Source organism: Pelodiscus sinensis, chromosome 3 (assembly GCF_049634645.1).
Source record: "Pelodiscus sinensis isolate JC-2024 chromosome 3, ASM4963464v1, whole genome shotgun sequence".
In the NCBI taxonomy this organism is placed as follows: domain Eukaryota; kingdom Metazoa; phylum Chordata; order Testudines; family Trionychidae; genus Pelodiscus; species Pelodiscus sinensis.
Window position 1 is genome coordinate 13,119,275 of NC_134713.1, and position 15,321 is coordinate 13,134,595.

The window sequence follows — 15,321 nt, forward strand, 5'->3', positions numbered from 1 at the left end:
TCTGTTTTTCCTTTCCCTAGTCCTTTGTCCTCACTGCAGAGAGAAAAGAGAGCTCTAGTGGACAGGATGGGGATAATTTTTCCCATGCACACAACACTTGTGCTACGACTACACTGCTTCTCTCTTGCTGAAGGGAAATGCAAATAGGGCGCTCATTAGCATATGTCTCACTCATTTGAATATCCTCTTCCGATCCTTTTTGCAGAAGAAGCTTTTGCGCAAAATAAACGCAGTATAGATGGGGCCCTTTTGCGCAAGAACCCTCATTCCTCCAAAAATGAGGTTTACAGGATTCTTGCACAAAAGGATTTTTTGTGCAAAATGGCCAGGTCTACACTGTGGATTTTTGCGCAAAAACCTCTTCTGCAAAAAGGATCGGAAGAGGATATGCAAATGAGAGCGTGACCTTTCAATAAGCAAATTTTGGACTTAGCCTCACTAGGCCTGAGTTTCCATTTATGAAATAGAGATAAAAGAAGATTTACTACTTCTCAGGGGTTCAGAGGTTTAGTCTGTAACAGAAAAAAACTTAAGAAGTAACTAATAGCCTTGCAGCACCTTAGTGTTTCTAAGGTGCTGCAAGACTATTTGTTATTTTTAAAGTTACTTCTCAGGAGTGTTTTGAGGCTCACTGCATGTGCATTTGGAAAGCATTTACGTGGAAGAGGCTGTAAAAGTGAAAAAGTATTTCAGATAAGCACAAAACCTGTGATTTAATCCACACAAATTTTAAATGCTTCCACATCACTTTAATATTATCCAGGACTTTGGCATTTTAAATAATTTCTATTGGTGTTCAATTCTCAAGAACAACGTGACTTTTTTTTTAAAAAAAAAGCATTTTAAGCATTTTAAAGCCTTTTTTAAGCATCACCTTCTCTCTGTACTTATTAGTATACTCATTTAAATTAACTGCAGAGAATCAGAATTCACTGGCTTTTTGTTCAATTTCTTCCTATTTTGCCTGGCCCAATGAGCTCTTGGAACGATTTAGGCCAGCAGAATCCCCGTTTGTTCTATAAATGTCAAGCAATATTATAGCTGGAGACAGTGAGATGAATTACAGCATTGGTTCTAACTGCAGGCATTATCTGACACAAAGGGATTATTTTTTCATTCTGTTTTGTGTGCCCCCTCACATTTTCTGCAATGCTGGACAATAGTAATACTGTGCAGTGAGGTGTATCAGTAAAGACCATTTGGTTAGGTGACTTTTCTCTCCTTTCTTTTTATTCTCACAAGGTGGCAATGTTGATCTGCGCAGGATTTCTAATTGCCTGGATCCCATATGCTGTGGTTTCAGTGTGGTCAGCTTTTGGACAGCCAGACTCAGTGCCCATTCATGTTTCAGTCATACCAACCTTGCTTGCAAAGTCGGCAGCTATGTACAACCCAATTATTTACCAGGTCATTGATTGTAAATTTTCCTGTTGCCGTGCATTGCAGAAGAAGAGCTCCTTCAAGAAATCCAGGTACATTTTGGAAAAATTGGGTAGCCCTTAAATATTTTAATTTCCAAATACTCATTTATAAGCCAGGTTATTTCAGGAAATATGACCATATTTTTCCTTCCTTTAGGCTATATACAATATCTGGAAATAGAGAGCCAACGGCAATGAACGAAACACACCTGGAGGTGTAAAGGCATATGGACAGGTATATGGGAACATGCCGACCATTATTTTCTTCTCAACTTCTTCCTTTGTAAATAAGTTACAACACAATGGCAGACTTAATTCAGTATAGCCTTTCCTCTGTAACCTACATACCATGTAATTTTTCACCCTAACTGCAGTATCAACATTAGAGCTGGGCAAATAGAAGAAGAAAATATATGGAATATTAATTAATGAATCAAACCTGTGAATACACTTTGGCCGGATACATAGCCCTTTTTATTTATTTTCTGTGCATATTTATCTGAATGACTTTTTTTTCATGGAAAGTGAAAATCCCACAAGTACTCATGTTCTGTATTTGTAATGCTACATTGAAATCACTTGATTTCCCTTCTTCTGTTTATCAAAGTTGTACATTCAAGGATCAGGAATTAATCACACACCACCAAGAGCCAAAATCAATGTGGGGCATTTGTCAATAACCCCTCTGGGTGAAATGCATTTGCAAATGCAATCTTGAATCGTAAACACACTAATTAAGGAAAGCAGAGTCTATACCTGCAAGATCCACACCCAAACAAAAAAGGGATTAAATTGGCCCAATAGGTTATTGGTACAAATAGTTTGCTCATCTCTAATTACTAGGGATGCTGGGTGAAAATGCTGTGAGATGCAATGGAAATACTGGTAAGCAGCAGAACGTGAAATTTGTAAAACAGATAGTCCAGCCTCCAACCCATTCAGGGTTCTTATACCCATCCCTTATGATGGTGGTTTTATACATACAATGGCAAACCACTCTCCCAATCTTAACTGTAGTCTGCCACACATAGCTTCTGCAGTAATTATTTACTGCATCTTCTGTTTCTTTTCTGGATTTACCATTCAGATATAGACACCATTACACAAACAGACACTGGGGCTATGTCTACACAGCAGCATTATTTTGGAATAACTAACTTTATTCCGAAATAACAAAGAGCGTGTCTATACTGTAAGCCTTTATTTTGAAATAATGTTGAGCTGGAGGACTTCTTACTCTGACTCCTGTTACCCTCATTTCATGAGAAGTAAGGGAAATCAAAGGAAGAGTATTCTTCCTTCGACTTCCTGCTGTGGAGCTCAAGTTGCGTAGCTTAATTCAACTTTTGCTCTGCTTTGTAGATGTACCCTAACAGTAAATATTTGACATTTGTACATTATTTCATCAATCAAACCTTATTGCAATACAACATACATTAATTTAAAATGAGGGCAGCTCTCATATTTAATATAAAATCTCAAGAATGAGCTTTGTCTTGATTATTCCTAAAATAATTCTATAAGTCAAAAATCCCCACCCCCACCTTCACCAGTGTTTGAAGGAAAGACAACATTTAAGAAAGAAGTTCAGCCAATAGCCCGTTTGAGATCAGTTGTTATAACCCGGATATAGAACACATGTGGTACTTTTACTGTGTTGTCATCCCACAGCTGTGTTTAACCTGTACCTTCCTTTGAGTTTCTGTGGCAGCTGCATCATGGGTAATATTACTTTATAAAATTGTAGCAGTTCATACTAGAAAGTTTTGTTGGATCAGCTCCCATCCTGCACTATAAATAGTTCTTACCATGTCAATTGATTTTCAGATAAGGGACTGAAAAGTGTATGTTGTAGATCCTGGGCTGGGAATGAAGAAGAATGCAGTTTCTGATCTAAAAATAAAAAAAAAAGTCCAAGAAAAAGTGGAAACTAGGTCAGATGACAAAGGATGAATATAAACAAATAACACAATTATGTAGGGGCAAAATTAGAAAGGCAAAGGCATACATGAGCTCAATCTAGCTAGAAATATAAAGGCTGATAAGAAAACATTCTACAAATACATTAGAAGCAAGAGAGAGACCAAGGACAGGGTAGGCCCATTACTCAGTGAAGAGAGGGAAACAATAACAGATAATGTGGAAATGGCAGAGGTGCTTAACGACTTCTTTGTTTTGGTTTTCACCAGGAAGGTTAGTGGTGATTGGATGCCTAACATAGTGAATGCCAGTGAAAATGGGGTAGGTTCAAAAGCTAAACAAGTTAAAAAATACATAGAGAAGGAGCTGACTAAGGAGATATCTGAGCCATGAGCTAGTATATTTGAAAAGTCATGGAAGATTGGAGAGATTCCAGAAGACTGGAAAAGGGCACATATGATTCCCCTCTGTAAAAGGGGAAATAAAGACAACCCAGGGAATTTTACAAACCAGTCAGTTTAACGTCTATACCAGGAAAGATAATGGAGCAAATAATTAAGGAATTCATCTGGAAACATCAGGACGATAATAAGGTGATAAGTAACAGTCAGCATGGATTTGTCAAGAATAAATCATATCAAATCATAGAATCATAGAATAGTAGGAATGAAAGGGACCTCAAGAGGTCATCGAGTCCAGCCCCCCGCCCTCAAGGCAGGACCAAGCTCCGTCTACACCATCCCTGACAGATGTCTATCTAACCTGTTCTTAAATATCTCCAGAGAGGGAGATTCCACCACCTCCCTTGGCAATTTATTCCAATATTTGACCACCCTGACAGTTAGGAATTTTTTCCTAATGTCCAATCTAAACCGCCCCTGCTGCACTTTAAGCCCATTACTCTTTGTCCTGTCCTCAGAAACCAAGAGGAACAAATTTTCTCCTTCCTCCTTGTGACACCCTTTTAGATATTTGAAAACCACTATCATGTCCCCCCCTTAATCTTCTTTTTTCCAAACTAAACAAGCCCAGTTCATGAAGCCTGGCTTCATAGGTCATGTTCTCTAAACCTTTAATCATTCTTGTCGCTCTTCTCTGTACCCTTTCCAATTTCTCCACATCTTTCTTGAAATGTGGTGCCCAGAACTGGACACAGTACTCCAGCTGAGGCCTAACTAGTGCAGAGTAGAGCGTCAGAATGACTTCACGAGTTTTGCTTACAACACATCTGTTGATACAACCTAGAATCATATTTGCTTTTTTTGCAGCAGCATCACACTGTTGATTCATATTCAACTTGTGGTCCACTATGACCCCTAGATCCCTTTCCGCCATGCTCCTTCCTAGACAGTCGCTTCCCATCTTGTATGTATGGAACTGATTGTTCCTTCCTAAGTGGAGCACTTTGCATTTCTCTTTATTAAACCTCATCCTGTTTACCTCTGACCATTTCTCTAACTTGCTAAGGTCATTTTGAATTATGTCCCTATCCTCCAAAGAAGTTGCAACCCCACCCAGTTTGGTATCATCTGCAAACTTAATAAGCGTACTCTCTATCCCAATATCTACATCATTGATGAAGATATTGAACAGTACGGGTCCCAAAACAGACCCTTGCGGAACTCCACTTGTTATCCCTTTCCAGCAGGATTTAGAACCGTTAACAACAACTCTCTGACTACAGTTATCTAGCCAATTATGCACCCACCTTATCGTGGCCCTATCTAAGTTATATTTGCCAAGTTTATCAATAAAAATATCATGCGAGACCGTATCAAATGCCTTACTAAAGTCTAGGTATATGACATCCACCGCTTCTCCCTTATCCACAAGGCTCGTTATCCTATCAAAATGAACCTGATAACTATTTTTGACAGGGTACCAAACCTTGTGAATGGGGGGAAGCAGTAGATTTGGTGATAAGTATCACATGACATGCTCATTAAAACACTCTAGGGCAAGGGTTGGCAATAATTTTTTGCTGGGGGCCACTTTAGAAATTTTTGAAGTGGCTCTGGGCTGCACCAGAAGGGGCGTGGCCTCAAGCAGAAGGGGTGGGGCTAGGGTTGCCAGATGTTTTCAACAAAAATAACAGACACACTTGACATTACATCACAATCTACATTACATCTAATTTAGAAAATACCAGACATTTATATTTTCTCATTTATATTTTCTCGATTTGTTTCTCGAACAGAAAGCTCAAATACCGGACTGTCCGGTTCAAAACCGGATACCTGGCAACCCTAGGTTGGGCCAAGATAGTTCCCTGCTTCTCTACCCACAGGCCATGATTGGTCTGAGGGTGGGGGAGTGCAGGAAGTCTTTACACCCCCAGAGGTTTCCCCCTAGGTGCCCTTGACCCTGGAAGTGGGAGGAGACTTCGCATGTTTCCTCTTCTGCCCCCAGGCCAATCAGGGCTTGGGGGAGGGGAGCGCACAAAGTCTCCTCCTGACCCGCGAGAAGCACGTGGCACTTCTAAGCTCCATGCACTCCTGGCAGGGCAGAGGAAACTTTGTGCGCTTCTGCCCGCTCCCAGGCCGTAATTGGCCTGGGGGCAGGAGAGCAGCAGGGCCTCTGTGGGCCAGAACAACCCACTTGGCAGGCTGGATATGGCCCCCAGAGGCCCTCTTTCCCACCCCTGCTCCAGGGAAATACCACTTAGATGGCTGTACTATTAGGTAGGTACATAACTGGTTGGATAACCATTCCCAGAGAGTAATTGTCAATGTTCACAGTCATGCTGGAAAGGCATAATGAGTGGGGTTCCACAAGGATCAGTTCTGGGACCGGTTCTGTTTAATGATTTAGATAATGGCATAGAGAGTATGCTTATAAAGTTTGTGGGTTATACCATCTGGGAGGGGTTGCAAGTGCTTTGGAGGATAGGATGAAAATTCAAAATGATCTGGACAAAGTGGAGAAATGGTCTGAGGTAAATAGGATGAACTTCAATAAGGAAAAAATTAAAGTACTCCACATAGGAAGAAATAATTAATTATACACATACAAAATGTGAAATGACTATCTAGGAAGGAGTAATGCGGAAAGGGATCTAGGGGTCATAATGGACCACAAACTAAATATGAGTCAATAGTTTAACACTGTTGCAAAAAACTCCAAACATCATTCTGGTATATATTAACAGCTGTGGTGTAAGCAAGACATAAAAAGTAATTCTTCTGCTCAACTCTGCGCTGATTAAGCCTCAACTGGAGTATTATGTCCAGTTCTCAGTGCCACATTTCAGGAAAGATGTGGACAAACTGGAGACGGTCGTGAGAAGAGCAACAAAAATGATTAAAGGTCTAGAGAACATGAATTACAAGGGAAGACTGAAGGAATTGGGTTTGTTTAATATGGAGTAGTGAAGATGGAGAGGGGACATGATAGCAGTTTTCAAATATCTAAAAGGCTGTTACAAGGAGGAGGGTGAAAAATTATTCTCCTTATCCTCTGATGATAGGACAAGAAGCAATTGGTTTAAATTGCAGCAAGGGAGGTTTAGAATGGACATTAAGGAAAAACTTCCTGACTGTCAGGGTGGTTAAACACTGGAATAAATTGTCTAAGGGAGGTTGTAGAATTTCCATCACTGGCAATTTTTAAGAACAGGTTAGATAAATATATATCAGGGATGATCTAGAAGATGGTTCTTGGTCCCGCCACGAATGTGGGGACTGGACTTAATGACCTCTAGTGATCCCTTCCAGTTCTATGATTCCCCCTTTCAAACTAGTTAATCAGGAAAATGAACTGAGAAAGTCCAGGAATAGCCTTGTGGAAGGCTTTTGTTGGGAAGCTGGAATTTCCCCCTTGTATAATAATTTCAGAGAGACCAAAATTGCGATTGTCATAGTACAGTCTTCTGAAGATGAAATACAGAGAAGGGGCTCTCATTGGGAAGTGGAGGTATTTGGCCATGAAACAATTCAAGGCCTTCTGCAGCTCTTATTTAGTCATTACTCAAGTTAAATTTCCACTTGTGTCCATTAATTCCTTCTAATTTTTTCCATCCAAGTGTGGAATAAGTTTTCTTATGTGCACCAAGGCATGTGTGAATGTCCACCTACAGTTGAAACACATGCTGCCAGCTGTGGACACCCTGGTAATCAGCTAGCAGTACCTGAATCTCTCCTGGGTGTCTGCCCAAGCACATATCTTGCAGGGAATGCTGATGTGTAGCCTGAGGACTGACTGAAACCTATTGAGTGTGGTCCTATAAATGCAGGTTTGTTATATCAGAGTTTATAACAAAGGTAAGAATGACCAGTAGTCTTGCCAAATTCCAATTGGGATGTTTTCATGGAACTTGCCTAAATTCCTCCTGCCTTTTCAATCAGAGAAACTTTCCTTCTTGCCCTGAACAATTAGCTGGTGTTACTATATATTGTTAAACAGCTGTTGTGTCACCCCAGACGTGGCTGCATTTCAATGGTAAGTGAAGCATGTATTCAAGTGCAGCCCTAGACAGGGATGCCTTCCTGAATCAGGGTCTGAAGCATTAGATGTATTATTATACATAATATAATTTAAATACTTATAACTTATGTAAATCCCAATATAGCCATACACATATCATAGGCCAGGGTATTTCATCTATTTATCCTTGCACTGAAGCACAATTTGTGTTTGGCTAAAGCACATCTTCCAGAAAGGCATATAGTCTTAATCTGAAGATGACAAGAGTGGAGAATATACCACTTCCCTTAATGGCTTGCCCCAATGGTTGGTCATGCTCATTGTTAAAAATAAAATTCATCTTTCACCAGAACAGTGTATGAATACTTATACAATTTCCTACTTGAGTCAAAGTACTGAAGAAGTACAAGCAAGTCAGCACAAATGAGTGTGAAATATGACTCTGAAAGATGTTTCTATGATATTGTCAGTAATTTCGTGTCTTAGCTACAATAAAAAACATTTTGGTTTTATGCATAAACATTAACACAAGAGATTTTCAGTGCAAAACCACTGAATAAATATTATAAATATAATACAGTCACTCATTTCATTATATGCCTTATGTGCACACTCGTGTGAAACTGCCATGATTCCAAGTGATGTCAGATAAAGTAATGAAAACTAAAACTAAAACTTCCAGTGCCTCCTGGATAAAGAAAATTATTGAATTTCCATCCTACAAAGGACAACATTAGTTATTAATATTTAGCTATTTGGGGCACCTGCATTAGCTCAATAAGATCTAGCCTCTGCTATGTATTTCAAGGTTACAGTTCAGTTTGCAGTTGGCAAAGTAGAACAGACCATATGGATGTGAAGACTTTTTGATTAGCTTATCATGTAGACATAGACAAGAGAGAAAATGAAAGCCAAACATGAAGCTGTAAGTTCCTCCTATACAGATTTTAAAGGCTACTGAAAGGTTAGAAGAGGGAACAAGGTATGTGATAGATAGGTTGGAATTATTAGCTTTTTATCCATAAAAGTCAATTTCACTGTGCTCACGTAAAGTGACTATAAAAATGTTTTCATAGAGCAGAAGCTCTCAAACTTCATTACCCTGCCACCCTTTTCTGACAACAAAAATTATGACAGGACCCCAGGATGGGTGATAAAACCCTGAGCCTGCCCAAGCCCTGCCACCATAGGTGGGCTGTAGGGGTCAAAGCTTAAACCTAAAAGTTTCAGCCCCATGCCCTCAGGCTTTGACTTTGGCCTTGAGCGGTAGAGCTTGGCTTGGGCTTCAGGCCTGGCCCCAAGCACGTCTAAGCTAGTCCTGGTGACCCTATTGAAATGTGGTCGCAACCCTCTTTGGGGTCATGACCCACAGTTTGAGAACCATTGACATTTACAGAAAGGCAAACAAGAAAAACGCTGCTTTCGAATTTGTTAGTGTTTGCTTTAAGGATATTGACTTTGTACATTTTAACGTGATGCTGACATATTTGTGTTTTAACAGTTATGAAGTTTTAACTTTTTGAATCTAGAGATATATATATTGTCATTAAACAACTCTTCTTTAACCTCTCTACTGCCTGGTGCTAACCCTAATTTCCCACAACTGTGAACATTTACATGGATATAAACTGGAAAAATGCTTAAAATTGTATAACTGTGACAAAATAAAATGCTTAAAAATCAGCTCCAATATCATCTTTCTGGGCTGCCCCTCTGGCTTTGGCTGTGCAGCTCTGCCCCAGCCCAGCTCTCTGGGCTCCTGTTGTGCCCTTAGCTCTGCCCCACGCTGCCTCAGGCAGCTCCAGCTACATGGAGGATGGGTCTTGGACTCCTGGCATTCTCATTGGCCTGCTAGGCCTGTTAGTTGGGCTGATCTGAAGCACTGACCTCTTTCATTAGCCCCGGGGACTGTCAGTCTCAGAGTCTTGCTTTCTCATCAGCCCCGCCCCTTTCTCCTGGCACCAGCAGATGCCAGCCAAAACTCCCCCACTCAGCTTCAGTGGGGGGGGGGGCAGCAGCCCCCTCATGCGGGGGGCTCCAGATAGCACCGAAATTACTTCCTCACAGCCCCCTCACTGCCGTTCTCCACAGCCAGGGGAGCCCAGAGCCCTCACTGCACGCCGAGCCCTGAGCAGCACCAGGAGGTGTGTGTGGCATCTCTCCGTTAGCTATTACAGAACAGGAGTGGGGAAGAGTTGGCATCGAATCTGAGAGCTGAACCTGCTGGTTTCCCTGGAGTGGGGTTTCAGCACAGAGCTAACCCAGCATTGCCTGGGTCACCAGCCGGCAACAGCACTGCACAGAGCCGGGAGAGAAGTTCTGTCACGCCTGGAAAGGAACTCTTGGGGGTCAGGGCAGAGGGACCAATGAGGCCTAAGGGCTAGCGAGGGAGTTGGTGAGAGTAGGACAAAGGGCGGGTTTGTTACAAACACAGCAGGCTCCTGTGATGGAACACACCCCTGCATTTACACCCCACGTGGTGCTGCAGCAAGCGCTGTAGGAATTGGCTGGTAAGCTATTGTGGGAAAATGAAGAACTCACTGGTCAACGTGGCAAATGTACATAACATTGGAAGGAAAGTTCTGGACAACCACAGGACAAGCAGAGACTGGGCCCAGCCAGGAGTCATCAGTACTGATGAGCCAGCACCTAGCAAGCGGCTCTTCTCCGGCAAGGGCAGGGGTCAGGAACAGACTCACAGAGTCCCACTTGGACACAACTAGCCAAGCAGGCCTTAAGAAAAGGGGGTGGGTGTTTGTCTCCTTTCTCCTCCCCTCCCCTGGCACCATGTGAGGATTCTGTTTACAGCTTATTTATAAATTGGAGGTGGTGAACTCAGAGCACACAGACAAAAGAGACCAGCAGCCTGCATTCTTCCATACCAGACACTGTCTCCTTCTTCTCAGCTGAGAAGACTTGTCCAGAGGGTATACACTGTACTAGTGATGGGCACATGCCCCAGAAGACACCCTCCTCCCCGTTCATCTCATTCTTGCACCTGAAAAGACAAAAGCAGCTACCTTTGGGCTACGGGGGAGGGGTCCTGAACTGACATGTGGTCAGCAACACTGCTGGAGTGAGGCATATTGCTTGGAATCAAACTTTGTTGGATAAGTGAAGCACTAGGGTGTTTTGATTCATATTTCTTGGACACTATAAGAGCTACCGCAACCAAACTTTGCATGGGGTAACCTTTCCTCCAGGAGAAGGTTTTAAGGTACTTTTTTACCTGACCGGGCCCGAGCTCAAGCTGTAAAAATCAAAAAGTAACCCGCCGTGCTGCAGGGGCTGCCCCGCCCACCCTAGGTCTTGTCCCCGCTGTCTGCGGCCCCCAGCCCCATCTGGGACTTGCTCCCTCCTGCCCACAAGGTTACATAAGCGACCTCTTTCCCCTTCCCATGCTGGCACGCAGTGCCCCGACCCCCTGCCCCCCCGCACACAATGGCTAGGGCACCTGCCCTGCCCCCCGCAGCACCTGCAGCCCCAGGCGCAACTTGGGGCACCCCTCCCATGTGTAACCTCCCCTCCACCCAGGGTTGCACCCCCCTCCCCCGGGGATGACGTGGACCTATATTTTAATTCCCATAAAAATCAGTGCATCTTTTCTACCATTCAAAAAAAGATAATGGACTATTGTTTTTCTACATTTTGTTCCTATGGTTTCCCGAGCAACATCGGGTAACTCCAGCTAGGGTGGTATATTTTACCCTGGAGGACCACTAATCTAAGCTCTTTGCACTCTTCAGAAGAGGGCTGGGTGGCACAGGACATACGTTGCTGGGGGAAAACCCGGGACTGGGGGTGTGCTGGGGTTTCCCTGCGTTTAACACAGTCTGGGGAGGCTCAGAGTACAGGTGGCATAGAGTTACTGGCCCAGGGCTGGGCTATGCAGACAAGCAGACTGTGACCTGCACAGTGGAGTCTGCTTGTGAGCAGCTCAGGGGAGAGTCAGAGTAGGGGGGACAAAGCCCCCCATGAGCCATCACTGCACCCCAGTATGTGATAAGGGGAAGTCTTTACACACCTATTATTTAAAATGTGCTCAAGAGTCCACACCTGGGTTCACCTCCACCAGCTGCACTGGGAAGCTGGTGAGCACTGTGTGAAGTGTGGGAGTGAGGGAGAGAGTCTGTGCTATACGTGGAGGAGACTGAGGGGAGCCCATCACTCAGTTCTGGGGTGGGTTAGTTATTGTGATGGGCGTGCCTTCACCTGCTGGCTGAGGCTACTCCTGCTCTCAGGCACCTCTCTCCTCCCCTCCAAAACCCACAGTCCCCCTGACTGCCTATTACTTCCCTTGGCCCCCAAACTCTGTTCCTCCACCCCGAAGCTTTCTGCGCCCTTAGCCCCACACCAGATCCAAAGCCTCTAACTGCTCCCTCAGTCCCCATCCTCTGCCGCCCCAACCAACCTCCCTCCATGCCCCCTTGCTCTAGCTTGCCCAGCCGTGCCCTGTAGCCTCAGCTAGCCCCTCAGCTGGGCCACCATCACCCCCTGTCCAGATGCTTCCTCAGTGCTGCTGGTGCCTGGGCCTCGCTGCCCCTGGCCCAGGCTCTGAAAGGGAATTGGGTCTCTAATCCAGGAGACACTCTGGGGAATGAAGAGACTTTGCCCGCAGCTGGGCTAATGATCATTCCAATGCTAAAGAGAAAATCTAACTTGTTTGTGGTTCAGGTTACCAGATGCCTGGTTTTCAACCGGAATGCTTGGTTGAAAAGGACCCTAGTGGCATTAAAAGTCCGGCTGGCTGCACAGTAGGTTTCCAAGAGCAAAGGCAGGCTCCCTTCTGCCCTGGCTCCATGCAGTTCCCAGAGCAACTGCTAGTTCCCTTCCACCTCTGTGGCAGCCAGGGAGGCTCTGCACGTTGGCTTCACACTGCAGTAACTATTGGCCAGGAATCATGACCAATGGGAGCTGCAAGAGCAGCAATGGTAGCATGCGGAGCCATGTTAGTCTGGAACTAAAAAAAATTAAAAAACCAACAATGGTCCTGCAGCACCGTAGAGACACACATTTGGCATCTGAAGAAGTGGGTTGTGTCCATGGAAGTGCATGATCCTATTTATTTTTGTTAGTCTCTATAAGGTGCCACGGGACTATCAAAGAAATGCATTATCCACCGCTGCCATCTACTGGCCGTTGACAGAAGCGGTAGGAAATGGAGCACTGAAATCTGGCAGCCCATTTGACAGGGCCGCTACAGCAGCTCTTAAAACCTGGGCTCACTGTATGCTATCCTGGAGTTCTGCTAAACCCACAAAAAGGCTGAAAAATGAGACACGCTGTTGGAGGCTTGCCCCATAGGAAGGCTCTGCCCTCTCCCCAGATTACTGGGGGATACTTAGTTAAGCAACTGTATTTTCTGTGTGTTCTTTAAGAGCAATAAGTGGAAGGTCTCTTGCACAGGCTGTACTCTGGCTAGTGAGACTGCAGATAACCATATGCTGCGTTATAACTCAGAAATGTTATGTGCATGTTTCACCTCTGTACAGCTGCTTACGTTGGCCCAAGAGAACATCACTCTGTAATATTAAACAATTGCTCTGGGTGTTTTAAACTTTTCTCTTTCAGACCAAACCTAGGAAAGAGCCAGGCCCCACTTCACACCCAGCCTTGCTTATCAGTTACCTCCCTGAATAATCTCTGTGCTTGGGACCCCCAGTCCTACGACAGGACTCCATGGTGCTGGGTGCTCTACACACATAGAACAAAGACAGCCCTTGCCTCAAAGAGCATCCAGGCTACGACACGAGCATCCCGACTCCTTGAAGACTGACCTAAAGAACTGGTTACTGATGATGAGTAAGACATGTTGGTGATTTGTGTTCTGTGGTGTAACTGCTTGGCCTCACTCCAGGCTGTGTGAGTCACTTAAGACAGTATTGCATTTAATACCTGCCTTGTACTTCTAAATCTCCCCTTGCTCTATAACAGTGTAGATTAGAGACCGCTGTGGCCATGGCGAATTAATAATCTTGTTAGCTGGCTAAGAACTACGTGTCCTGATTTGGATAGTGCCATTCAAAGTATACACAGAACTGGAAAGAGACCAACATTCAGGTTAGCTGCTAGTGCTCCCCAGACTCAAAATAAAGGTGTTACCCTATTAAATTGCCCTCCAACAGAGGCTGTGCCACTGACCCAATGGACACAGCTAGTTTGTGAACTGGCATCTTGGCAAACTCAAAACATTGACCCGCCCCGACCCTGATGTTCATGGTTATATCAAAAAGAAGCTCCTGGATTAATATATTGATTCCAAACCAGAAGGGACCAGGGTGACTAGCTAGACAGATGTGTCAAAAACAAATAGCCTAGATTTTAACATTGTCAGTATTTGTCTTGCTTCAAATTGCACCCATCAGGTAGTAGTGACTGGGCAAAAGGCTCCACCTGTTCATACAGGAGCTCAGACTAGCTCATTAATAGCCCCTCTGAATTTAAACTCTCTACACTCCAGCTCACAAGCGTTGTGTAAGAGTCTGCAGCTCGGCTGGAGTCGACAGGTTCCCTTCTGAGGTCACCATCAAACCTGCTCCTGGCAGTGGACAGTAACAGCTTTTATCATAAAAATATTGATTGGGCACTGATCAAGGCCATCCCGAGCCATTCGTGCGCCCAGGGCCCTGGGAGTGTGGCACCACCCCCGGGAGTGCGATGCATGCGTGGCCCCACCCCCGGGCACCCGGTGCATGCGTGGCACTGCCCCGGGCGCACGGAGCATGTGCAGTGCCACCCCTGCCCGGCCCGGCAGCCCCTTACGGTGCCCCCTACAATGGGGCACCCCAAGTGATAGCCCGTCTGGCCCGTACCTTGGGCCGGCTCTGGCACTGATTAGAGCTACAACTCACTTCCTCAGGTGCTGAGGAGAAAAGAAAACAGAAAAGGCAGGGATACAGAGATGGGAGTGTGACATCAGCACTCATTAAATCAGACTGGATGTGGCTCATGTCCAATAGTGGTGAGAAGGTGAGAGTACCTGAACGGGAAATTACCTAGTGTAATGTGAGCACCACTCCATGTGCCTATTTAAACTTTGTTTCAGGATGTCACATTTGCATATGAATTCCAGCTCTGTGCTGCTGAGCACCGTCAGCACCTGCCCTTAATTTTCTAGGTATTGGGAGGTGGCGGGAAGGGGTGTCTTTCCTTTCTGGCTGTGTTTTACAGCCTATGAAATAAAGTTCTATTCTATAACAACACACTTGTCAGTAGCAGCTGGCAGCTTTGAGCAGTGTGGGGCCACTGGCCGCCTTGAGCACTGTGCTGTGCCACCGGCCAGGAGCCACCTACGGTCACTGCCTCCCGGCTAGGGCCTGAGCTTGTACCTCACACCCCTTTCCACATTCCAACCCTCTGCCCCGGGTCAGAACCCCCTCCTTCATCCAAACTCTCTCCTAGACCCTGCACTACCTCCTGCCTCCGTGCCCCAGGCAAGAACCCTCTCCTGCACATAAACTACCCCCATCGAGCTAATAGAAAAGTGTGGCCCAGGAGCACTTACCAACACTCTTGGGGTGGTTCCCTTGCAAAAATTATTGCCCACCCCTGCTCCAAG

The 15,321-nt window shown here is 44.7% G+C and overlaps 1 protein-coding gene across 2 annotated transcripts in view; it reads left to right on the plus strand.

The window, feature by feature from the left end:
* The window catches only part of OPN5 (opsin 5), a 41,332-nt gene extending 36,880 nt beyond the window's left edge, over nucleotides 1-4,452 (plus strand). For both annotated transcript variants that reach the window (XM_075923394.1, XM_006120685.4), the window contains 2 exons: nucleotides 1,243-1,472; nucleotides 1,579-4,452. In XM_075923394.1, the coding sequence (XP_075779509.1) occupies nucleotides 1,243-1,472; nucleotides 1,579-1,642 (294 nt within the window). In that variant the 3' untranslated portion in view covers nucleotides 1,643-4,452. The remainder of the gene's footprint in view (nucleotides 1-1,242; nucleotides 1,473-1,578) is intronic.
* The last annotated feature ends 10,869 nt before the right edge of the window (nucleotides 4,453-15,321 follow it).